Source organism: Mastigoproctus giganteus, chromosome 6, assembly GCF_048544385.1.
Source record: "Mastigoproctus giganteus isolate SK-2022 chromosome 6, ASM4854438v1, whole genome shotgun sequence".
Taxonomy (NCBI): Eukaryota; Metazoa; Arthropoda; class Arachnida; order Uropygi; family Thelyphonidae; genus Mastigoproctus; species Mastigoproctus giganteus.
Window position 1 is genome coordinate 130,672,399 of NC_143580.1, and position 27,475 is coordinate 130,699,873.

At 39.3% G+C, this 27,475-nt stretch overlaps 1 protein-coding gene across 1 annotated transcript in view; it reads left to right on the forward strand.

Annotated features, from left to right (window-relative positions):
• The window catches only part of LOC150084581 (tubulin epsilon and delta complex protein 1-like), a 203,771-nt gene that overhangs the window by 123,382 nt on the left and 52,914 nt on the right, over positions 1-27,475 (forward strand). Inside the window, exon 6 of the mRNA XM_090376295.1 lies at positions 13,711-13,797. Within this exon, the coding sequence (XP_090232421.1) occupies positions 13,711-13,797 (87 nt within the window). The remainder of the gene's footprint in view (positions 1-13,710; positions 13,798-27,475) is intronic.

Sequence of the window (27,475 nt, forward strand, 5' to 3'; positions counted from 1 at the left end):
CAACATGTTTGAGGGGCAACCAGAGAGAGCAATACTCTTGATCTGATTATCAGCAGTGATTATTCATGCTTTAATAATTTGCAGATAAAGGAACCACTAGGTGACAGTGATCACGGTGTACTGATGTAGGATTCACTTAAAGTAATAAGGATTCGTTTAATGTAACTACCATCAAGGGTAAAAAAAAAAAAAGAGTTTTTGTTTTTGTAAAGGTTACTACAGTGGTCTCAGACAGATTTTAAATTCTATACAGTGGGATCAACTGATGATGTTTAAAACAGCAAATTCTAAATAGAAAGCCTTCAAGGAATTAATCTTGGAAGCAACGACTTTACTTTTCATACCAACTCAGAAATACAGTTCAAGATTTAGACCTAAATGGATGTCAGTTTAATTAATGAGGCTTGTGGCAGAGAAGAAAAATGTGTGGGATGCATATAAATTATCAGGTGACACAGCGGCCTATGGCAGTTATAAGATAGTCTGTAATCAAGTCACAATCCTTTGTTTCTATCATAACCTCCTGGTTATACAAGCGAAGGCTGATTATGAGAAATTGTTGGCCAAGGATGCAAATAAAAACAACAAAGACTTCTTTACTTATGTAAATTGTAGAAAGAAGGAGATGAATCAGATTGGTCCATTTGATGTTGGTGGTTCGACTGTTTATGATCCTGCTCAGATAGCTGATAAACTGAAGGAGTAGTAGTAGTAGTAGTAGTATGTGATGCAAGAAAGCAAGTGTATGAGCTTATGCAGCATCAGCCAAAAAAAAAAAAAAAAATCACACCATTCCCTCCAAATGCCTGTCCAGTTCCTCCTTAAATTTATTCAACCTATCAACTTCCACGACAGATGGAAGTTTCTTCCAGCAGTTAACCACCCGCTGGCTAAAGGCAAATTTCTGCACATCTATTCTGCATTTGTCTTTCCTTAATTTGAATTTATGCCCCCTTAGGTTCGTAATCTGAACAAGTGGTGGAAGGATCCCATCAGAATTCAGTGTGCTCAACCCATTCATGCCACTTCTTATACGCCTCAATCAGATCACCGTGCAGGTGCCTAGTCTCCAGCCACTGCAATTTGCAGAACTTAAGCCTCTCTTGGTAAAAGGATCTCTTCATTCCCCTCACCAGTCTTGTTGCTCTTCTCTGTACACGCTCAAGCAAATGTACATCCTTCCTAAAATGAGGCCTCCAGACTTGTATGCAGTACTCAAGACGTCGCCTGACCATTGCCTTATACAGAGGGACAATCACCTCCTTTTCCCTGCTAGCAAAATTCCTATATATCATTGACAAAACCCCATGACCTGCCCTGGCAGCCTGTCTGCATTTCTCAGAAAACTTCATATCTGACTGCACAATTACTCCTAGGTCTTTTTCATTTTTTCCCCACCCTTAAGTGTAGAACCACACAGTTGGTACGTTTCTCTGGGGTTACTTCTACCCATATGGAGTACTTTGCATTTGTCAAGGTTAAACTTCAGTTGCCACTTCTTAGCCCATCTGCCCAAATTATCTAGATCCTGTTGCAGTAGCACACTGCTATTGCTGTCATTAACAACCCTGGCAACCTTTGTATCATCTGTCGACATTAAGCCTGATATACCTTTATCAATATCATTGATAAATAAACAAAACAACAGTGGACCCAATACCGAACCCTGTGGGACTCCACTAATAACATTAGTCCACAAAGAGCAGCACCGATTGATTACCACCCTCTTTCTTCTCCTACTTAACCATCCTTTTATCCATTGTAGCAACTTACCCTTAATACCATTCTGCTCCAATTTTTACAATAGTCTTCCATGCGCAACAGTGTCAAAAGCTTTCCTGAAATCCAAATATATGATATCAAAATTTTTTTTTTTTTTTTTGCATCCAGTTCCTTTGTAAGCACATCGTAATATCCTATCAAAATTGTCAGACAAGACTTTCCCTTAACAAAACCATGCTGTGTCTGAATTATTGCTGCAGTCTTGTCTAGATGATCCTGCAATGCATCTTTAACCAGTGACTCCATTATTTTACCCGGAACAGAAGTTAAACTAACTGGTCTGTAATTACTCGTTTCACCCTTCAATCTCACTTTGTGAATTGGGGATACATTTGCACATCTCCGGTCCGTGGGAACCTCCCCTGAGTCCAAGGATGCTCTCATAATTATGGCTAAGGGTTTGCTTAGTTGCTTTGCTGCCTCCTTTAATATAACTGGATAGATCCCATCCACCCCAGGTGCTTTTCTTATATTTAACTTCAACAATTTCTCCTCCACTTTGCTCTCAGTTATTACAAAATAATTAAGTACCCTGCTACAATTTGATAACCTTCTGCCATTTTCAAACCTTAATAATTCCTCACGTGTGAATGTAGATGCAAAATACTCATTCAGTTTGTTTGCTATCTGAGCAGGATCATCAACAGTCGAACCATCTATGTCAAGTGGACCAATCAGATTCATCCTCTTCCCTTTAGAGTTTATATAACTAAAGAAATCCTTACTGTTTTTCTTAGCATCTTTTGCCAAGGATTTCTCGTAATCTGCCTTCGCCTGCCTAACCTCATTTGTGACCTGATTACAGACTAGTTTATATCTGCCATAGGCTTCTGAGTCGCTCGATAATTTATATGCATCCCATGCATTTTTCTTCTCTGTTACGAGTCTCATTAGTTCATTATATAACTGTCTGTAGCCAAATGGTCAGGAGCGGGAGTGCAGTAGCACATGCTCTTTGAGTAGCCTGGGTTTCAAGCCCCTGACTGCTAAATACGGTCGATCTGCCAACCCACACTGGACCAGCGTGGCAGATTATGGTCCATTTCTCTCAACGTGAATTGTTGAGGAGGCTTCCATCCTGCAGTGGGTTGATAATGGCTGTAGTTTACCTTTTTTTTTTTTTTTTTAGGCCTAAACCTTGAACAATATTTCTTAATAGGTATGAAACTTTTAGTAGCATCCATGATTAATTCCTTGAATGCTTCCCACTTAGAATTTACTGTTGGTATCATTGTCAGTTAATCCCACTGTACAGAATTTAAAAACTTTCTGATACCACTGTACTCACCTTTACGGAAGCAAAAACCCTTTTCTTTACCCCTGATGGTAATTAAATCTTTAAGTAAATCCCACATCAGTACACTGTGATCACTGCCACCTAGTGGTTCCTTTATCTGCAAATTCTTAATACACGAATGATCACTGCTGATAACCAGATCAAGAGTATTACTCTCTCTGGTTGCCTCTCGAACACACTGCTGCAGAAAACAATCATCCAATAAATCCACAAAAGTCTGACTAGTGTGTGAGTGACCAACCCACAAGTTCCAGTCAATATCTGGGAAGTTAAAATCCCCCATTATAAGACATTCTGATTTACTAGCCCACTGTATTTCTCTGTACAATTGTTCATTATACTCATTCGAGTCATTAGGCCTATAACACCCTCCTACTCTTATTTTTGCTTTCGGAGTGCTTATGTCACACCAAACTGACCCAACAGTGCACTGTTCATCTATATCAACTGGGTGCACTTCTTTTGATTTTATGTTTTTCTTAATTAACAGCATAACATCTCCTCCCTTTCTATCCTGTCTATCCTTTCTGTACACATTGTACTCCCCAAATTCCAGTTCTGCATTCCTTATATCTGTGTGACACCACAGCTCTGCTATCCCAACAATATCCGCCTTTGATGTCTTGACCAATACTTCAAATTCATCAAATTTATTTACCATACTTCTAGCATTGGTATACATGCAAGCGTACATGCTCCTATTCCTAGTTACACTAACACATCCCATATGCCCACCTATTTCACGATGACTGCCATCTGTCCCTGAAACCCCCAACACCCCCTCGCTCCAGGTCGCTACTTATTCTAATAGAAGTTGTGCAAGAATCACCTTCACCTCTGCCTGTGGCTACTTTTAACATTTTAGTCCTTGTATCCCCCCCCATTCTAGCAGTTCTCCGACCAACCTAACACTGCCTCGATAGCAGCAGCAAATATTCTTGCACCCTTTCTATTTAAGTGTATCCCATCCCCGTAGAAGCAGTCTCTCCTGTTAACAACTACAGACCTGTCTGAAAAAAATTGTCCCTTGAGCCTTGCACAATCTTTTCAGGGCCGAATTGATCGACAAGGCTCTCATCATATACTCCCTTCTGTCGTGTCTGGGCCGAATTGCAGAGTATTTTGCATCTACATTCATACATGAGGAAGGAGGAAGACAGAGGTTTACTGAACTAACAGGGAGCTAAGTGATTTTGTAATAATAGAGAGCAAAGTAGAGGAGAAATTGTTGAAGTTAAACATAAAAAAGGCACCTAGGATGGATGGAATTTATCCAGTTATATTGAAGGAGGCAGCGAGGGAAGCTAGCAAACCCTTGGCCATAATTATGAGAACATCCTTAGATTCTGGGAGGTCCCCATTGACTGGAGATGTGCAAAGGTATCCTCAATTCACAAAGCGGGTTCAGAGGGTGAGCACTAGCAACTGAAGTTTTAACATTGACAAATGCAAAATACTGCATAATGGTAGCAGTAACCTAATAGAAATGTACCAACTGTGTGGTACTACACTCAGGGAGTTTGAGATTAAAAAACACCTGGGGCTAATTGTGCAGACAAATATGAAGTTCTTTGAGCAGTGAAAATGGGCTGCCTGAGCAGGTCATGGAGTTTTGTTGATATATAGGAATTTTGCTACCAGAGACAAGAAGGTCATTATCCATTTGTATAAGGCAGTGGTCAGGCCACACCTTCCTTGAGTACTGCATACAGGTGTGGAGGCCTCATTTTAGGATGGATGTAGAGTTGCTAGAATGAGTACAGAGAATAGCAACAAGGTTCGTGAGAGGAACAAGGGGGTGCACGTCCGAAGAAAGGCTTAATTCTGCAAGTTGCAGCATCTGGAGACTAGGCACATGCGAGGTGTATAAGGCGTTGAATGGTTTTAGCAGGCTCAATACTGATCGTATACTTGCTCAGATTAAGAACCTGAGTGGGGCATAGATTCAAATTGAGGAAAGACATTTGTTGAATTGGTGTGGGGAAATTTACCTCTATCTAGCAGGTAGATGATTGCTGGAACAGACTTCCATCTGTTGCTGTGGAAGTTGATAGCTGAAATAAATTCAAGGCTGAACTAGACAATCATTTGGAGTGACTGGATGAGCAAAATGGGAAGGGGTTTTTTTTTTTTTTTTTTTTTGGCTGATGCTATATAAGTTTGCTTGCCCATTCCATCTGCATGGGAAGATTGTCGTCATATTCTTCAGAATTTTTTTGTCTGTAGATTACTCCATGCCTCCGTAGTCAGGTGGGAATGAGCAGCACTGCGTAGCACATGCTTCTTGATTAGACCAGGGTTCGAGCCCGTCGCCACCAAATATGGAGGATGCGGAAAGGTCGAGGAATGACCACCACATATCCCCGGAGCAATATGGCTTTAGTTGCTAATGCTCCTAAAAACCAAATAACTAAGAAACAAACAGCTGCTTTTGATAAGAAGCATGATACCACCATTCTGTCTTCACTATCTTTCCTAAATTCATTAAACATACCATAGTGGAACTCTTCATCACCAATTTCTAGGCAGCACCACATTTCTGTTAGCCCTCTGATATTGGCATTAGTTGGCCTAACTAGGAGTTCAAATTCAGCTATTTTATTGACAACACTCCTGATATTAATCTTCTTCAGTTTACTACCTATCACATCCCTCGAAGTTATTTAGGGTTATATCCAAGGTTTCCTTTGAAACATTTCTATCCTCAGAATATTCACTGTTGTGGCAACACAAGAATTTATGAGGTGAGTGCAAGTATTACTTTGACCATCAGGTAAATGCAGATCTAAATTACCGTTCTTCCCCAACAAACATTTTCCCTTAACCCTTAGGGTATCGTTAATGATACTGACAAAAATCCTTGCACTGCCTTTGTTGAAATGAATACCATCTCTACAAAATAGATTCCTTCTACCTACAAATGCTGATGCTATTGAGGCAATGTTAGGTAGGTCAGAAAACTGCTAGCTTGGGGGGGGGGGTCACAGACTAATAGTTTAACAGTAGCCGCAGGAAGAGGTGGAAATGGTTTTTGCACTGCTTCTATTGGAATTAGCAGCAGCTTGGAAAGCCAGTTGCTGGGGATTTCAGGAACTGCTGGGATCATGAAACAAGTAAATACATGGGCTGTGTTAGTGTATCTAAGAGTAAGAACAGGTGCATGTATACCAATGCTAGGAGTATAGTAAATAAATTTGATGAATTTGAAGTGCTGGTTAAGACATCCAAGGCAGATATTGTTGGGATATCAGAGACATAGTGCCACTCAGATATAAGGGATGCAGAATTGGAATTTGGGGATTACAATGTGTACAGAAAGAACAGACAGGATAGGAAGGGAGGAGAGGTTATGGTGTTAGGTATGAAACACAAAAAATCTAAGGAAGTGCATCCAGTTGACATAGATGGACAGATCAATGTTGAGTCAGTTTGGTGTGACATAAGCACTGGGAAAGCAAAAACGAAGTTAGGAGTTTGTTATAGGCCTAATGACTCTGATGAGTACAAGAAACAATTATACAGAGAAATAGTGGGCCAGTATGGGGAATTTTAACTTCCCAGATATAGACTGGAACTTGTGGATTGGTCATTCACACACTAGCAATGCTTTTGTGGATTTATTGGATGATTGTTTTCTACAGCAGCATGTTAAAGAGGCAACAAGAGGGAGTAACACTCTTGATCTGATTATCAGCAGTGATTATTCATTCATTAAGAATTTACAGATAAAGGAACCACTAGGTAGCAGTGATCACAGTGTACTGATGTGGGATTTACTTAAAGATGTAACTACCATTAGGGGTAAAGGGAAGTGTTTTTGCTTTCGTAAAGGTGACTATAGTGGTCTCAAGAGATTTTTTAGGTTCTATACAGTGGGACCAACTGATGATGATACCAACAGCAAATTCTAAATGGGAAGCATTCAAGGAAATAATTTTGGAAGCTATTAGGCTTTTTGTTCCTACTAAGAAATACTGCTCTAGGTTTAGGCCCAATTGGATGTCAGATGAACTAATGAGATGCATGGCAGAAAAGAAAAATGCATAGGATGCACATAAATTGTAAGGCGACACAGAAGCCTATGGTAGATAGAAGCTAGTCTGTAGTCAAGTCACAGAGAAGGTTAGGCAAGCGAAGGCAGATTATGAAAATTCTTTGGCAAAGGATGCAAAGAAAAACAGCAAAGACTTCTTTACTTATATAAATTCTAAATGGAAGGGAATGAATCAGATTGGTCCACTTGATATCAATGGTTTGACTGTAGATGATCATTCTCAGATAGCTGCCGAACTAAATGAATATTTTGCATCTACATTCACACATGAGGAGTTATTCAAGGAGAAGAGGGCCAGATGTTTATCAGACTCTGACGAGGAGTTGAATGATTTTGTAATAACTGAGAGTAAAGTGGAGGAGAAATTGTTGAAGTTAAACATAAGAAAGGCACCTGGGGTGGATGGGATCTATTCAGTTATATTAAAGACGTCAGCAAAGGAAATAAGCAAACCCTTAGCCATAATTATGAGAGCATCCTTGGACTCGGGGGAAGTCCTCACAAACTGGAGATGTGCAAATATATCTCCAATTCACGATAGGGGGTGACAATTAATTACAGACCTGTTAGTTTGACTTCTGTTCCAGGGAAAGTAATGGAGTCACTAGTTAAAGAAGCATTGCAGCGTCATCTGGACAAGGAAGCAGTAATAATTTCGACACAGCATGGGTTTGTCAAGGAGAAGTCTTGTCTGACCAGTTTGATTGGATACTATGTTGCCACAAAGAAACTGAATGCAAAAAATAATTTTGATATCATATACTTGGAATTTAGAAAAGCTTTTGATACTGTTGCACATGGAAGATTACTGTACAAATTGGAGCAGTATGCCATTAAGGGCAAGTTGCTACAATGGGTAAAAGGATTGTTGAGTGGGAGAAGACATAGAGCGGTAATCAATGGGTACTGCTCCGACACCACTAATTTTATTAGTGGTATCCCTCAGGGTTTGGTGTTGGGTCTATTGTTGTTTTGTATATTTATCACTGATATTGATGCAGGTATATCAAGCTTAATGTCAAAGTTTGCAGATGATACAAAGGTTAGCAGGGTTGTTAACCATAGTAAAGACAGTATGCTACTCCAACTGGATCTAGATAAGTTGGGCAAATGGGCTGAGAAGTGGCAACTGAAGGTTAACATTGACAAATGCAAAGAACTGCATATGGGTAGCAATAACCCAAGAGAAATGTATGAACTGGGTGGTGTTACACTGAGGGTAGTGGTGAATGAAAGAGACCCTATAAGTCAGATATGAAGTTTTCTGAGAAGTGCAGATGGGCTGCCAGAGTAGGTCATGGAGTCTTTTCAATGATATATAGGAATTTTGCTAGCAGGGACAAGGAGGTGATTATCTCCTTATATAAAGCAATGGTCAGACCACACCTTCAGTACTGCGTACAGGTCTGGAGGTCTCATTTTAGGAAGGATGTAGAGTTGCTAGAATGAGTACAGAGAAGGGCAAGAAGACTGGTGAAGGAAACAAAGGGATGCTCTTATAAAGAAAGGCTTAAGTTCTGCAAATTGCAGCTTCTGGAGACTAGACACCTGTGAGGTGATGTGATTGAGTGTATAAGGCCTTGAATGGATTGAGCAGGTTCAATGCTGATTGGATTCCTCCTCTTGCTCAGATTGCAAACCTGAGGGGGCATAGATTCAAATTGAGGAAAGACAGTCTTTAGACAGCGGGTAGTTGGTTGGTGGAAGAGACTTCCATCTTTTGTTGTGGAAGTTGATAGTTTCCAAAACAGTAAATAAATTCAAGGCAGAACTAGACAAAAATATTTGGAATGAATGGATCCTTGAAATGGGAAGGGTTGTCTGGTTTTTTTTTTTTTTTTTTTGGCTGATGCTGTATAAGCTTGCTTTCTTGCATCATGTACCACTGCTAATGCTAAATGCTGGCCATGTTGATAAAAATTTCGTCCCTAGAGCCTTTCAGATTCCATTATATCTTGAGTTAATCCACAAGGGTTTCAATGTCCAATCCCTCCTATTGTGTCTGAGCAGAATTGCATACACATTCTGACCTAACTTGTAGCATTCTTTCAGCATAGTCCTATATTTATCCAGCAGATGGTTAGGTCGTGTACGTTGAATATTGTTAGTCCTGACATGAATAATAATTCTCCTTTACCTCCCTTGAAATCTGGCAATCTGTTGGTAACATCATCAATCGTTGCTCTTGGCAAACACTGTGGTTCTGGGCCACCTATCTTTATTACAAAAAATGTTACCTGTTTCTCTGCCTATAGAGGCTCTTAATAAAACTAGATGACCTTTGAACAGAGCAGTCTGTAGTTGACTATCCTTTTCTGGGATCCATATCAGGAGTGCATCACTTGGCAGGTTATGAGATACTTGAGTCCCTGACGAGCTCCCAGTTCCATTTGTTTTCAGGGCAAGCATGATTTCTTTAGTGACTCAAATTCTTCTCATAACGCAACCAATTTGTAATTTGAGATCGGTACATTCTTTACATCGGTTGCAAAGAATAGAATTGCCAGATGAGCTAGGTCTGTCTTCTAGACCAGCCTTAGAATACATGCCCCAGGCTATACAAACTACAAAGTCGTGACTCGCACTGGAAATGAATTCTGTTTGAACCCCGATGTTCCTGGATTTTGTATTGTAAGTGGATCTTGTAGCAACCATAATTTATGTCAAATTTGGACTTTTGAATGATTACGAACTTTAAATTTACAACATATTACAGAATTTATGTTAACAAAATATTGCAGAAATTAAACTGTTGACAAAGCTTAAATCAACAAAGAAGTTAAATTTAAGCCAAATGAAAGTTATGAAATTCCAGCCAAAATATTGATAACAAAGGCTATCTGAAGACAAATTTAAACTTACAATACTTCACAAATTTAAACTTAACAATGTACTACAGAATTTAAATTAACAGAGTATTACAGATATTATACTGCTGGTAAATCTTTTAACCACTAGTGAGATTAAATTTGAGCTACTCAACAAATTTTCCACCAAAATAACAATAGTAAAGGCTATCTGAATATTAAGCTGTAGCTTTTCAAATACTTATCTAAATCCAAATATAAACTAACCTACTTGACTATAGGAATTCAAACTATATATTAACTACTGTTTAGTATTATAAAAATAAAAATACCTCAGAATTATTTCAAAAACTCCAGGATGCCCACTTCTTGGGTGATCAGCATCCTCACATCCGTTGTTGTTATTTGGTTTTTAGGAGCATTATAAACTAAGGCCATATTGCTCTGGAAATATGCAGTGGTCATTCCCCGACCTTTCCGCATCCTCCATACTTTGTGGCAACAGGCTTGAACCCCGGTCTAATCAAGAAGTGTGTGCTATGCACTGCTGCTCCTTCCCACCTGGCTACGAAGGCGCCCCTCACATCTGTCTTTGAATCATTAATACCATTTGAACACACTGGGACAACTTAATGCTGTAAATAGTTTTTAATACTTCTTACTTTTCTGTTGTAGATTTTCCCAGATTAAACCAAAATTTCATATTCTTTCATTGTTATTTGCAACCTGTCAGCCTACTGGATAATCTCCTTACCACCATGTGCTGGAGGAAGTTTGAACTACAACATGCTACTTCCATTTATTTTCAAACTCATCGAACATGACTGTAACAGCACCAGTCCGGGAACTTGATTGCCACATTTCATATACATAATATTAAATCCCTAACTCAAATAATTTAGATGAGGATAAATACTTATTAACCCCCACTTGTATTTAGGAGCCATGCAGTCTTGAACCAGTCTACTCAAATGTGTATGTTTCTGCACTCTCGTGCTTGATCAATTGGCTACACATTGTGCCATTGAAGTGATTTATATGCTGATACATTCCAGTGAAGTATTACAACTTCAAGAATTTTTAATGCACTCACAGCAGCTGTATGACTTTATGAATAAATTTGGTAAAGTGTGGACTTAATTTTGTGGCCAACTGACTTTGTGAATTTCTAAGATTAAAGTGTGTTTCATTATAACAGTTGAAAGTCTGCTAGCTCCAAAAGAATTCATAAGATAGGTTGTGTAACTAGCTTATCGGAAGTTTAAGTTAAATATTATTTAACTTCAGTATAATTGTATTTAAAAACTAATTCATCGTTCAGTAATGCCATTTGGAGGACTAGTTTTTTTTAAACCAAACTGAAACCAATTCATTTCTTTAAAAAAAAAAAAAAGTTTCCATTATTTCTCAGTATCATCAAAGGTAAAGAAATAAGCATTTTTCATATCATTTCCATCAGTATCAGTGTGTGAATATACCACACATCATTATAAAGAAAGAAAGAAAGAATTGATGTATAGTGGTCCTTGGTTGGAGAACTGACAATTCTACAAGGAAGCTTGAAACATAACGTTATTCTTGTCATTTTAATAATTTCCCATAGCAATGCTGAGCAACAGAGAACAACCAGAAAGGAAAAAACTGAATTCAGATCTCTTTCTGATATAGATTTGGAAATGCTCTTGACAACCAAGTCTGAACAGCAGTGCTGTTGTTATAAACAAAACTTTGACTCAACATCTCTAAAGAGATGAAAGATCTGCTTCAGTATCTCTCTTTTCTAGCAATCATAATCAGTTGATGTCTAAAGATAATCCAAACAGAAATACAGACAGAAAATATTAGGTAAGCTAATCTTTAAAAATGTACTGTGTGATACACAATCTTGGGGCTGTATTTTAATATAAAATGTGTATTTTGTCAGTGAAATTTAATTTTTGGTGGACTTTAAAAATGCTCCCTGTTTACATTCTGTTTTTTGAGAAGAACTGCTTTATACAACCCCCCCCCCCTTTTTTTTTTAACTTGTTTTGGCCAAAAAAAACTTTCCTGTTTTCCTCCTGCTTACAAATATATAATCTCCAGCTTTTCAAGTTAGAAAAAAGTTGGAAGCTATGAAATATACATCAGTGCTAGGGAAGCAGGCAGGTCATTTGTCCCAGGCATATTGAAAGGGGGTTTCAGTGAACCTGTTTGCCCCAGGTCTCATGCACCCACAAAGAATTTTAAGGCTGTGTTGACAGCAGGGAAGTTAATGTTAACTGTTTTCTGGGGTGGTCATGATATTTTTTGTCTTTTCAAAAGCTTGGAGGCACCATAAATTATGTTGTATTGCATAATTTTGAAAGAACTTAGGGACTCAACTTGTAGAAAATCAACCTTGGCCATTGAGAAGCGAAGTTGCAACACAAGGCTGCATACAGTGGGAACTTCTTGAAAATCCTCGCAGGAGGCCTAACCTTGTCCATATTGATTTCCATTTATATGGTTCACTTGAAAAATATCTCATTGGTAGACATTTTTCTGATACTGTGGAGGTTGAAAATGGTATGCATTGGGTTTCCAGAATTTGACAGTACCAGTGTGTGTGGGTAACTGTTTCTGGCAATTATATTAACAAATAACTCAAGTTAGTTTCCCACTTCTTATTTTTTTCCCATACTTCATGACTTATTTACTGATGATCTCTCTCTCTCTCTCATGTATATATACACAACTCGTCTTTCTAAGCCTGTTGCTACTCTCACTCCTTGCCTTACCATTCTCTAATTCGATAGTAACATAAACAGCTGTCTCCCAGTTATGGCAATCATAAGCTGGAAAACTACACATTATATCACCCATGCATGCATAGTAAGGGGACAGAGACCATTTCTGAGCAAACTGCATATAAAAAATCTAACATTTAATAGAGAAGCAGAATTATTTTTCTTACAATAATTATCTAGCATATATTTTACTGCTACCTCTCTCTGTGCCATCTCCTAATGGAGGTCGGTGACCACCATGGCAAATGTCTCTGGTATCTCTGAACAGCTGCTCGGTGTTCAGTCCTGTTCAATTCCTAATGTTATCAAGCCATGATGTACATCTTCTCCCGTGCTTTCTTCTTCCTTCCATTCTCCCCTCAATAATTAGACATGGAATTGCATATTTGTTGTTCCTCATCAGGTGTCCAAGATACATGGGTTTTCTTTTGTTTAGGTCCTTCAGAAATTCCTGGGTTTTTTCATATTCTCTGCAGGATACTCATTGGTCACTCTTGCTATCCATGGTATCTTTAGAATTCTTCTGTATGTCCACATTTCAAATGCTTAGTTTTTTCAAGGTGTTAGTTTTCAGTGTCCATGTCTTGGCACCATACAACAAAACTGACCAAACATAACATCTCATCTAAATTCTAATGTGGAGATCCAGGTTTCCATTGCACAGTGCGTCTCATTTTAAGAAAATACTGCATGGCCGTTTCAATCCTTGCTTTTATTTCCATATCCGGTTCGTTTTTGTCAACTCTCTCTCTCTGTCAGCCTTCCGTTTAACATGAGGGGAGGCGTTGGCGTTGCCCCATTAAGGACCACGAGCTTAGTCTTATTTTACTACAATTTAATCAATGATGACTTAGTGATTGTTACCAAATGATAATGTTAGGCTGTTGCTTTTTATAAAATTTAACCATTAAGGGAAGATTTTCATAAATTATGAATTTTAACATTTTTTGCCTGAACTAGATTACCGAATTTTTCATGTTTTTTTTTTTTTTTTTTTTTTAGAATATCAGCCAGTTAGAAAGAGAAAATAAACTATTAATTAATTATCTTCTCTGGAAGGAAGGGGAACCATTATTTTGGCAGTGGATGGTCAGTATATGTTTTTCAGTTAACTGCCAAAAATAGTATATATAATTTTTGAAAGCTTATTTGAAAAATTAAATAAATTCTTAGTAAGCTTTTATGTAACAGTAAGAAAAGTAAATAAAATACTGGTCTAAGAAAACAGACAGTGCTTATTCTGGTGGTAGTGTTGCAACTACCAGCAGAATAAGCACTGTCTGTTTTTTATTTTTAAAAGAATAAACTGAACCCACCTGTCAATCCAGGTGGGTTCTGCTTCTGTGGCCCCTACCAAATAATATAATTTCTCAGTCTGTGTCCTCCCAGTGGTATTGATCAGAAGATATAAACTAAATGCCGTATATTTACATCATTTCAATACATTAGCATAGCTGCCAGCTCTTCAGATTTATGACAGACTCTCTCTCTCTCTCTCTCTCTCTCTCTCTTTTACTTGATTTTCCTCTTCTCCATCTCTTTTCAAAAAAAAAAAAATAAATAAAATTACATTAAAATTGAATTCTTTTAAAAATTTTGCAAATTTCTTATTTTTAACGAATTAGTCATCAGTTGTGCCGTGGTATATGTTCAAAATAGAAATGTACTGTAACAGTGCTATTCAGTCATTTCATTTCATATTTCAATTATGTACTACAAAGCTAATTAAATATGTCTTTCAGAAGGCATATATGCAAGATTTTTCCATGTATTGTTAAATCTGAAAACTAACAAATTTGCATTGTGCTCTGTGTAGATGTGATTTTTCAATTTAAAGTGGTGGGAAACATGATATAATCAGACATTTACAAACAAATAGCCTTAAGAGAATGTTCAATGTGTACCAAGAAATGCAAAAATAGATCTTGCATTTCATGCCAATGATGTCATGTGACGAATATTTACTTACATCTTTTGCCATAGAACATAATTTGTTGTGTGCTGTGATCCATGGAAACTTGGAAAATGGGATCCTAGTGGTTGAGGAGCCCAGCTTCAACACATTACTTTGGCCTCTGCTTTGACAAGATGGGTGGTCCTGGGATGGCTCATCCAGGATCATTTGGCTAGTAGATTCGCCTACAAGGATCAACCATGTCAAATGCCATGCCCTACCCTCACGGTCATAGGGACAGGATTCAGCTGGGCAGCAGTGAAGGTATAGTGTCTGGGTAGCCCTGTTGCCCCATTCCCGAGCACATTTATTGTTTGCTGGGTAATGGGCATCTCATTTGGGTTCCTTGGTGGGTAGGGAGCCTGGGCACCGAACCAAAATAAAAACTAATATGGATCCTGATAATCTGAACTTTCTGAAATTCTGGGGCCCCAACATGGTCTCTACCACTGAATCACGACACGGATGCAGACACCACTACTTCGGCAAAGAGGCCCAAGAGGGAAATGTCACCTTTCTTTATTCAGAAGGGTTGGCAGTCTTCCCCTAAATCTGTAAAACGGCTGCATTCTGTGAATATCCTCATTGAATTAAGTACAAAAACACTCAGATAGCTCCTCCAAACCACCTCTATTGGGGGGGGGGGAATGACAATTACCGTAACACCCTACAAGACACTGAACTCATCCCAAGGCATTATCTCTGAATAGGATCTTCTGAAAGTGTCTGAAGAGATCTGTTCAGAACTATAATCGCAAGGAGTGACTAGGAACAACATCCTTACTTTTAATATGCCATCTCCTAATAAAATTAAAGCTGGTTATCTGAACTGCACAGTATGTCCATGTGTTCCAAATCCTTTTAAGGTGCTTCAAGTGTTAGAAATAAGGACATTCACAAATGGTTTGCCATGGTACTCTTGCATGCTCTGTTGGTTCAAAGAACCATGAAATTGCATCATGTAAAGCTGCGAAACCCATCTATAATAAGTGCCAGGGAGAGCACCTCCCGAGCATGCCAGAGGTGAAAGGAAGAAAAAGAAATACAACTTGATAGAGAGCTCAACATTTCGTACCAGGAGGCCATAAAAGCAGTTAAACCAGTAAATAGCGACAAAGCAACTTGTGCTGAAAAGGGTGAAAAGAAATGTTCTATTAGGACCCAAACGAAAATGACTGTACCACTGAAAGAGCTATTTACACCCATTGCCTGGTGTTTACTCAGTCAGCTGCCACTTCCATATCGATATCTCCTTGCACTCTAGCATTACAAATATTTAGTGGTAACCACTCAGAAAAATCAACAGCCACTAATATAAGAAAACATAGAAGTAGAAACCAAGGAGATACCTGATGAAACAGTCTTGAAACTCTTTCCATACGCCCCCCCCCCCAAATAATAAATCCAAGACTGAAAAAAAAGTAAGCCCTCAGCACTTTGGAAGTGGACCAGTGGATCCACCAGGCCCAAGTAATTGCTAACTTCTTACAATGGAATTTTTGTGGATTCTGGCAAAATGCAGAAGACATCAAGGCATTCCTTTAAAATCGATAACCATTATGTTTTTGCTTACAGGAGACTTAGCTAAAAGCAAATGATGACCCCACCATGCATAACATTAGTATTATTCGTAAGGATGTGGATGGCCCTACTCATGCAGGAGTTGCTATCCTTGTGGACAAGGACTCCATTTTAGACTTTGCAACTTAAACCAGCATAGAGGCTATTGCAGTTTACTGGGGGTTTTCGTTAACAGTCTGTTTTATTTATTTGCCATCTGGGACTGACATCCCCCAGAAAGGCCTTGAAAATCTTGTTATGCAATTGCTTCCCCTTTCTTACTTTGGGATTTTAATCGCCATAGTATTGTGCGGTAGTGCTGACATCAGTGGAAGGGGATGAGTGATAGAGCATATGCTCACTGACAACAGCCTCTCCCTTTTAAATGTGGGAACAAACACCTTCCACTTGGCTATCCTGTACATTTTCTGCCATTGATCTTTCCATTGCTATTGATTCTTTTTTTGAAAGAAAATCTGTATGGCAATGATCACTTCCCTGTGTTAACTCACTTATATAGCAGGTTACCACGGTAGAAGATTGGTCAGGCTGACTGGAATGCTTTTCAACATCTGACAAATTCTGATATTACTACAGTGAGACAGGAGCTTATCAGTGATGTAGTCATGTACGTCACAGAAAGTATTGTCTATGCAACTGAAATTGCAGTTCCAAAAACATCCACCCAGTTTTCACCATATCCTAAACCATGGTGGAATTCAGAATGCTCAGCAGCAAAAAAGGTACAAAACAAAACCTGGGGGATATTCTGACTATGTTCCACCACAGCTAATCTCATTGCCTTTAAAGATGCATGCACCAAAGCACATTATATCTGAAGTCAGAGCCAAGAAGAATCCTGGATCTGTTTTACTTTTGTTATCCAAGCAACCAGATCTAAGGTGGTTTGGGATAAAATCTGGAAAATGAAGAGAAAATACTACACACGTCATTGGTCCTGGAATATAATGGATGCATTCTTGCAGACTCAATTACAATAGTCAATGCCCTTGAGTAAACATTTTCTAACATCTCAGCAGTGTCATCTTACTCCTCAGTTTCTGGTCCTTAAACACAAACTGAAAAACAGACCCTTGATTTTACTTCAAAAGGTATTTACCCATATAATGGGCCATTTGCCATACATGAACTGGAAACAGCTCTCATGCTTACTAAGGCAAATGCTGTTGCACTAGATGATATCCATTATGAAATGATTAAACATTCATCACCAAATCCACAAAACCACCTGCTCTTCCTATACAACAGAAATTTTCTTGAAGAGCAGTTTCTGGACAGCAGAGCAAGGCGATTATTATTGCTTTTGCTAAGCCAGGAAAGGATCCTAAATTTCCAAAAAAATACTGTCCTATTGCTCTAATTTGTTTGTACAAAATATTAAAGGGAATGGTAAATGCTCATCTTTTATTTTACTTAGAATCAAATGATCTCTTCTGCTTTCAGTGTGGCTTCTGAAGAAACACATCCACTCTGGACCACTTAATTAGAATGAAACCATCTATTCAAGATGTGTTCCTAAAAAGAGACCTCCAAGTGTCCATCTTTTTTGACATGGAAAAAGCTTGACACAAATTAGAGATTTGGGATTTCAAAAGATCTTTATAACCTCAGTCTTTCCTGTTTTTTTTTTAAAAACTTTTTGTCCCTTTGTTTTTTTCAAGTTCATGTAGGATCTACCCTCTCTCTCTCAGTCCTTTTGCCAAGAGGAGGGAGTACCATAAGGATCTGTTTTAAGTGTTATGCTTTTTGCCATTAAAGTAAATGCCATTACTGAACAACTTTCTCCAACCATAAACAGTACACTATGTCGGTGACTTCTGCATATTTTGTCAATCATGCAACACGAGGGTTATTGAGAGACAATTCAATGACCGTCTTAACTCCTTGGTCACGGTCAAGGGTTTAAGGTTGCCACCAGAGAAGATCATTTGCATTAATTTTTGTTGCAAGCATAGCTTCATCCTGAACCTGAATTAAGACTTGGATAAAGCACCATTCCAATAGTGGCAGAGACAAAATTCTTGGGACTTAATATTTGATAAGAAGTTGACATTTCTCCAACACATTCTTCAGCTATGCACAAAGTGCGTGAGAGGGCTGAACATTCTCCATGCTCTCTCTCTCTCTCTTCTACTTTTTGTGATGCAGACTGGTGCACTTTACTCCATCTGTATTATGTACTTGTATGGTCAAAATTATATTATTGGTCTCAGGTCATCTGCTAGAATTAGCTTTCTTCGGTGGCTTGACCCCATTCACTATCAGGCCATTCATATTGCTACCGGTGCATTCAGAACATCACCTGTCCAAAGTCTGTATGTTGAAGCAAATGAACCATCCTTGTTGCTTCAATGAAAACAGTTGTCTTTACAGTGTATGCCTTTAAGCTTGAACTCCCTGACAGACCATTCCATGAAATTTACCTTTAGCCAGCAGGTGGTTGATAGTTGGAACAAACTTCCACGTCATAGTGGAGGTCGAAAACTTAAATGAGTTGAAGGCAGAACTAGACAAGCATTTGGAGTGAATGGATGGGTGAAATGGGAAGGTTTTTTTTTTTTTTTTTTGGCCGATGCTATATACTGATGAGCCAAAACAATATGACCACCTATCTAATATGATTTTGGTCCTCCATGTGCAGCCAAAACAGCTCGTACCCGGCGAGGAATGGACTCTACAAGATTTCAAAATGTCTTGTGGTATCTGGTACCAACATGTAACCAGCAGATCCTTTAACTCCTGTAAGGTCTGTGGTTGAGACGCTGCAGATCGGAATTGCTGTTCCAACGCAAACCACAGATGCTCGATGGAATTGATGTCTGGGGAATTTGGAGACCAGGGCAATACCTGGAAGCCTTTCTCATGTTCTGCGAACCAGTCTCGAACAATTCGGGCAGTGTGGCATGGCGCATTATCCTGCTGAGAGATGGCACCACCAGAGGGGAAGACCGTTGCCATAAAAGGGTGTACTTGGTCAGCAATGATGTTTAGGTAGGTGGTAGACATCAGAGTGGATGACTGGACCCAGGGTATCCCAGCAGAACATCGCCCAAAGCATGACACTGCCGCCACTGTGCATCCCACGGTGCATCCAAGTGCCATCAATTCCCCAGGTAAACCACCCACATGTACCCGGCCATCCACATGGTGCAACAGGAAATGTGATTCATCGGACCAGACGACCTTCTTCCAATCACTTAAGGTCAAGTTTCGATGCTCGCGTGCCCATTGTAGGTGCTATCGCCGGTTGAACCTTGGTTAGCATGGGCACTCGGAGCAGGTCTGCGGCTACGCAGCCCCATTTTCGGCATGGTTTGATGTACTGTGTGTTGTGACACATTACTCCCATCACCAGCATTCCAATTACCGGCGAGTTGCACCACAGTCTCCCTTCTTTTGCCACGTACCATCCGGGAGAGCCTTCGCTCACTTTGAGTATTGACGAGCCGTGGTTGCCCAACACCTCGCTGGTGGTTCGTGGGTTTTCCTTCCTTGGACCACTTTTGGTAGGTACTAACTACTGCTGACCGTGAGCACCCTACTAGCCATGTCGTTTCGGATATGCTCTGACCCAGTCATCTGGCCATTACAATTTGGCATTTGTCAAACTCGCTTATTATCGTTTATTGTTTCTCCGGCTTATTGTTTAACGGTAAATTATCTTCCAACCTTTGGAAGATAATTTACTGTTATTATCCCTTTTGACTCCCTGAAGACACTCTATACCTCTTACCTTCTGATGGGACTGACTTGGCCTTTTTTGGAGACGGTGAATCAGCATGCTTCCATTGTTTTGATTGCAGTTTTGATGCTGTTCATAATGATGAAGCCATGTTTCATTCATAGTTACATATTACCTGATCAGAAAGTTTTTTTCAATTTTTCCATTCAGGATCTGCGTGATGAGCAAAAAGTTGTATTGAAGTTTTGAGTAAAAGACAGTTCTGGTTGGTTGTAAAAAAGGTGAGGGGACCAATCATGTAGAAATCTTTTGATCTACTTAATTCATTTGAGAGATTGTTTTACACCTGTTCAGTTGAATAGGCTGTGGCCACCACTCTTTCTATAACAGTTATTCACTAATCACCCATCATCATGTCATGAATTTTATTTGCCCGACTGGGCTAGCCAGGTGGGTAAAGTGCCTGCCTGGCAACCCAAAGGTCGCGGGTTCCAATCCCGCCTCGGGCTTGGATCAAAGTACTGCAAAAACCTTGGGAGGTGCACTATGGCCACAGAAGGCAATGCGTCAACAACTACCAAAATAAAAAAAAAAAAAAAAAAAGAATTTTATTGATCTTTTCTGAATTGGTTACTGCTGATGGACACCCACTGTACTGTTCACTTTCAGTCTGGATTCTGCCATGGTGAAATTTAGCTTCCCAATTTTTGACAGTTACATTTGATGTGGTAGAACCTCTCCTAATTAATTTACCCCATCTTTATGAATATCCTTGCTTGATAATCTCTTTTTATAAATAAGGATATTACTAAAATCATTTTAGGGCTAAAGCACCAGGTTGCGTAGAAGTTAACTGATGTACAGGTTAGTGCAAATGCATCATTTTAGTACACAGCAAACTACTAAAGTAGCTAAAGAATTGGCATCATTTAAGTATATCTCATGTTGTGAATACCTTCACAACAAGTTATTATTATTAGCAGCCATATGGTGCAAGGAAGCCTGAGGCTTTTGCTGCACCAGCCAAAAAAAAAATTGAGTTACTCTGAGAGAGAGAGAGAGAGAGAGAGAGAGAGAGAGAGAGAGAGAGAGACAGACAGACAGACAGACAGAGAAAGAAAAAAAAACACAAGAGTCAAAAGTAAAAGGAAATCACCAAGAAAGAGAAGAATGATGATATCCAGCTCAGGATTCCTGGATGTGCCAAGCCCATACTCATCAGATGTGAGCCCCTGAAGTTGCCATGATATTGCACTACCTTGAATAAGTAAAGCTTCACCACTATTGTTACTTATTCTGGGCAGATACCACCATCCAGACAGCACCGTTTCGAAGCTTATTGGCCTCTCTTTGGTGGGTAGGCAGGTATCCTGATTTTGCAATGATGACAAACCAGTTATGAAGTATAACTGGTTTGTGATGTAAGTATATTAGAGATTCCTGATGGTGTGCAAATAGATCAGACCAAAAGCATTTTAGGGTTAAAGCCTCAGGTTGCGTAGAAGTTAACTAACGACAGGTTATTGCAATTGCATCATTTTAATACCGTGTACGTAATGAATTTAGTACGCAGTACTTAATTCATTACGGCATGAATTAATGCTGTGTCTAAAGTGCATCGTTTTAGTATGCAGTACTTAAATGATGCATTTGCGCTAATCTCAATTAACTTCTATGCAACCTGAGGCTTTAACCCTAAAATACTTTTTAATCTGATCTATTTGCACACCATCAGGCATCTCTCATATTGTGGAGTTATATTTCATAACTGGGTTGTCATTATTGCAACACCAGGATACATCTACCCACCCACTGATGAAAAGCCAATAAGCTTCAAAATGGTACCGTTAGGGTATCTCCCAAGAATAAGTAACAAAAGTCTTTTCCATTGGTGAAGCCTTACTTATTTGAGGTAGTGCAATATCATGGCAACTCATTGTGAAGGTCTTCACAATATGAGATATACTTAAATGACATTTCTTTAGCAACTTTATTAGTTTGTTGTGTACTAAAATTATGCATTTTCACTAACGTGTACATCAAATAAAGATATTTTATTACAGCTTGATGTTCAATTTTTCCATATATTCAGGCTCAGACTTCAGCAACCTAAAAAACAGAGTGTTGTCAGTTATGAATTATAACTATTTTGTATGCATTCATTTGAAGATTCAGGTTATTGAAAAAAAAATCTTCAAAAATATATCTCATCTGTGAGAACCTGGAAACTTATTAAACATTTTGTATTTTACCAAATGGAATCATATCTGACTAGCCTTATTCTAGTTTTACAATAGAAACAATCTCTTTCCCCCACGAATGCTAGATACATATAGCATAACTAAATTTGGAAAAGTTAAGAAAATACCAAACTACATAAAGAAAAAATGTTTGCCTAAGGTCAATTCTCACTTCTCTTCATATGCTGGTTAACTACTTACTTTTTAACCATTTTTGTTTTCTCTACCATTCATTGTTGTTGTTTGTTATTTGGTTTATAGGAGCATTAGCAACTAAGGCCATATTGCTCCGAGGATATGCGTGGTCATTCACTGACCTTTCCGCATTATCCGTATTTGGTGGTCACGGCCTCAAACCCTGGTCTAATCAAGAAGTGCATGCTACGCACTGCTGCTCCTGCCCACTTGGCTACGGAGGCGCTCTACCATTCATACTTTATATTCTTTTGCAATAGCTCTCAATGGCTTTCTTGATTGGAAACAAATCGTCCCTCCCCAAAGATTCATGTGATATGATGATTGTATTTGTGCTAGTGATGGCATTTATTTCACAGTTCACATTGCACATATTCAAATACCCTTTATGGTTTTTAAAATTTAAATGACATGCCATATAACTTTATATACCTGGGAAAAAAAAATGCAAGAGAACTAATTCTTCATGCTGTGTTAAAAACAACCAGATGTGATTGGTTGGGCCATCTTTCTTCATCACATTCCTTGAACCAATAAGATTCATTCCACAATAGAGTGCTATTGATAGTTTAGTGCCTGTACCATGACTTCATCATAACATTGCCCAAGCATAGGTCATTATCAGTTGTGGAAAAGATTGCATTGTGGCAATCATAAAACGAAGAATTTGTAGTTCCTTATAGCCATTAGACTGATCTGTAAAAATCTAGCAGCCAGGCTGGATTTCTTAGTTGCCATGGCAGCCTGGTGCCCAAGTTGCTTGAAGATTTGCAGATGATGTCAACGTTGGGAGAGTAGTTAATGATCACACACCAAGCACTGTTCCTTCAGGGCAACTTGGATAGACTTGAGGAATGGTCAGAAAAGTGGCCACTAAGTTTTAACGATGCAAAATGCAAGGTCTTAACCCCAGAATAACTTATATGCTTGGAGGAGATGAATTAAAAACAGTAGAGGAAGAAGAGATTTGTAGGTTTCTAAACAGGAAAACAAAAGTGCACCATTCGCTGTGGCAAGGAGGGCTGTGTGATACCTTCTCTGATTTATTGAACATTTGATCATAATCGCACTGTATAAAGCTCTTATATAGTGGAATTATTATCCCCCTTCCATCTCTTATGAGACCTCACTTAGAATAGTGCATCCAAGTAGGTAGATTGCACTGGGGGGGGGAGAAAGAGAGAGATATTTACACATGGGCAACGCACTTGGTAATATTGGCACAAGGGCACTCTCAGGAGAAAAGACCTCAACTGTGTGGGGACTTAGTAGTATCTGATCGTGCCATATAAGGTTTTGAGAGAGATATTAAAATGATTGAAGGAAAGTTTCATGGTTATAAATAACACTAGAACTAGGAATCATAAATTCAAATTACAGCCAAAGAGTTTTAGATATGATTGCAGGAAGGTTTATTTTCTTTTTTAGCTAAAAATTTGAAAGTTTAAAACAAATTAACAGCATGGGTGGTTGTGGCCAACAGCTTGGAGAAATTCAAAGGTCAGCTCCTGTTCAAAGAGAAACACAAATAAGGAGGTTATTTTTTTATATTTTTCGGCTTTTATAGCAAAAGCCTGAGGGGCTTCCTTGCAACATATACTAATACTATTTTACGAGGGATTTCCGAAAAGTAAGGTAACATTTTTTTCTCTGGTTGTTTAATAATAAGAATTTGAAATTATACAAGAAATAAGTGAACATGTACTACTTCTCCACAAAGTCTTCAGTTTTATTGATGCACTTGTCCCAACGATGGATCAGTTTATCAACACCAGTACTGAAGAAGTCTGTGCCCACACGCAGTAACCAACATCGCACCGCCTGATGAACTTCCTCATCCATGGTGAAATGCTTTCCTGAAAGGTGTTTTTAAAGAGGGCCGAACAAATGGAAGTCTGAAGGCACTAAGTCTGGGCTGTGGGATGTTACAGTTTCCCAATGATTACAGCGCAACCACTCACAAGTGGTGTTGGCAGTGTGTGGAGTTGCATTGTTGTGCAACAAAATCACGCCGCTTGTCAGGAGTCCTGGTCGTTTGATTTGAATGCTGGCTTTCAGTTTTTCCAATGTTGCATGCTGTGCATTGATTGTTCTTCCCTTCTGCAAGAAATAAACCAGGCGAGAACACCTTCGCGATCCCAGAACGCTATGGCCATGGCTTTTCAGACACTGGGAACAGTTTTGAATTTTTTGCACACAGGAGATTGCGAATGTTTCCGTCATGGAATCTTGTTTGCTCTCCAGGGTAAAGTGATGAACCCATGTGATGGTTATAAATTCATCTGCTGTGACTATGTAAGCGAGAAAATCCTCTCCTTCATCGCTGTATTGCAACAGGTTCTCCAGACACATCCCCATGCATTTTGCTTTGTCGTCCTCTGACAATTGTCGGGGCACCCAGCTGCAGCACACCTTTTGAAAGCCAAGGACATCATGAACGATTTCTCACGTTCACTATTTGTGCAATTTCATGCAGTTTCACCCGCTTGTTTTCAAGAACGATGCCCTTAATGCGCAAAATGTTGTCTTCTGTCTTGCTCGATGAAGGCCTGCCCGCCTGATGTCGATCTTCAATCTTAACATGGCCCGCTTTAAATTCATTGCACCACAAACACACCTGCTTCTTTGTCATCACCTTTTTTCCATACACAGCAACCAGCCCACATAAGGTATGTTCGTGTCAGACGGCACCTGGGATTTCTCCCATCTCCGCGTGTGTTTCGCTGTATCGAGGACAGTACACTGTCAAGCCAGAGACTTGAAAGTGTGTGGGTCGTGTCTGTGCAGTGTGATATGTTGTGCCCATTGTTTATCCGGCTTATTGGCCGCCAGGCCCCTAGTGGGGCCCCAACGTTGCCCATACCCTGCCACGTGGAGGCTAGCCGGGTGTATCCAGTATCACAACAATTTGCTCTGGCAGGTCCTGCCACCTAGTTTCCTGGGATTTCAGTGGCTAGGGCCTATTTAAAAAATAATAATAAATAAATAAAATAAAATAAAATAAAAGTTTATGCATTTGACATTAATGCTTAATGGGATTGCTGTTAGGAAATCGCTGGTTAGGGTTGAACACTAAAGAGATGTGTTAAAGGCCAAATAGGTCGGGCAAAATTTTGATGTTATTAAATTTAGACATGTAACGCTAGATAAAAGCTGATAGTGTTAGATATCTTAGAGATTTGCACAAAACCGGTAGAATTTAGACGTTGGTTATAATTTGGCGGCATTGTTAAGGGGTGTACTCAGTCGATTTAGTGAGAGAGAGGGGGGGAGATTGAAGACTGGGGAGGAAACAGATAGAAGAATAGGGACGGATAGAGTAGGCATCCCCAAAGAGGTCAGTGGAGACGAGCCCCACCAGGCGAAATATGGGGGGTAGGCAGGGAGGAGAGGAGACAGAGATCCGTCTCCTCCATTCCCTGCCTGGGGATGGGGTTTTAAAGGGAACCAGGTTAGAGTACCCAGTTCGGATCGCCAATGGCGTGTTGGCAGCAAAGCCGCAGAATGTCTTCGTCGGTGTCTTGTCCAAGGAGTGTCGAATCCGGTATGAAGGTCCAGCTGCCCATCCCGCTCTGGGGGTGGGATATGTTAGCTGGCAGTGGGGAACCTACCAGGTGAAGGGGGGGGAGACGCACACATTTACTTCATTCGTAATGTGCATTCTCACTCTACTTGCATTCTTTTTTTTTTATTTATTTATTTATTTATTTATTATTATTTTTATTTTTTTTATAATTTTTTTAATTTATTTATTTATTTTTATACTTTTTTCTTATTTTATAATTTTTTATTATTTTTTTTTTATTTATTTATTTTTTTATACTTTTTTCTTATTTTATAATTTTTTTTTTTTATTTCACTCAACTCATTCATCTTTTTCTCACACACCAGGAGGGGATGCAATGATGGGTAGCGTAAATTTAAATACTAATTAAAACCAGGGTTAGTGTGTACTTAACTTAGCATTTGTGGTTTGTTTTCTTTTCTCTCACGCTTGCACTTTTATTCATTCTTCTAGCTCTCATCTCATTTATTCGACTCTTTCTTTCTGCACTGCACTCTCTGGGCACCGCAACTTACTGTTATTCTTCAGTTGTGGTGCAGGCCTAGCTGCAAGGTTTTTTTTTTTTTTTTTTTTTGCAGGCCAGGGGAGAATGCAGTGATAGTGTTTATGTGGTTTGTAAATGTTTGTTGGTACAGTATATATAAAGTAATGCAAGTTATTTTTAACTTTGTATTCTTTCGGCCAATTACATTTGCTCTTCTGCTCACTCCCATTCACTTTCTCTGCATGCATTCCCATCCCCCTCCCCTACATTGGTTTGGGGCCCCAGGTTCCTACACATGGCATGGTAGTCATGGGGAGTTTTGTTATGTCAGGTTTCTGTCAGGGTGCAGAATACTGCTATCCTAACAGTTTTTAAGTCATCATCTGGGCGTGGTGGGAAACTTGGGCAATTTTACTATTGATTATTGTTTAATTGCTGGGGGGGCTGAAATTGCTCTGCGCATTTCGAAAACTTTCTGTGTGAAAGATGTAAAAGCTTTATAATTTTGCTCTTCTATGATGAAGAGATGCTCTTCTCCCCTGGGAAGGGGACCAATCTGTGCTATTAACTCTGTTCTGGGGATGTCATATATTATACATTCATAGAGAATGTGTGCCCAGTCTTCACTTTCGCCACAGGTACAGTTTGGGTCATCGGTCAGGCCTAAGGAGGTTAGTTTCGCCTTTAGGGAGCCGTGCCCTGTCAATATAAATGTTGTAAAAAGTCCAGGGGCATACCACTTAGGTGGCTTTGGGCTAACCATTGACACCAGTGGCAGAAACCGTTTGGTGACCAGACCTCTGGTTTCCTGCTCCCACTTTGTTTGCCATAGCTCGTGGAGCTTTGTGGCTATTCTTTTTCTTTCATCATTGAAGGTATTGGTTGTATCAAGGGCTATCCCCAGAAATTCTGTGGGTATGACCTTTTTAAATCTATAATATAAGCCTCTTTTGGCTACTTCCAGGTAAAGTGGGAGAGTTCCGGCCAGCAACTGTAGTGCAGGTGTGCTTACCGTGCGACATGCTCTGGTAATAGTGAGTAGTATTGTCCTTTGTATCGATTCTAA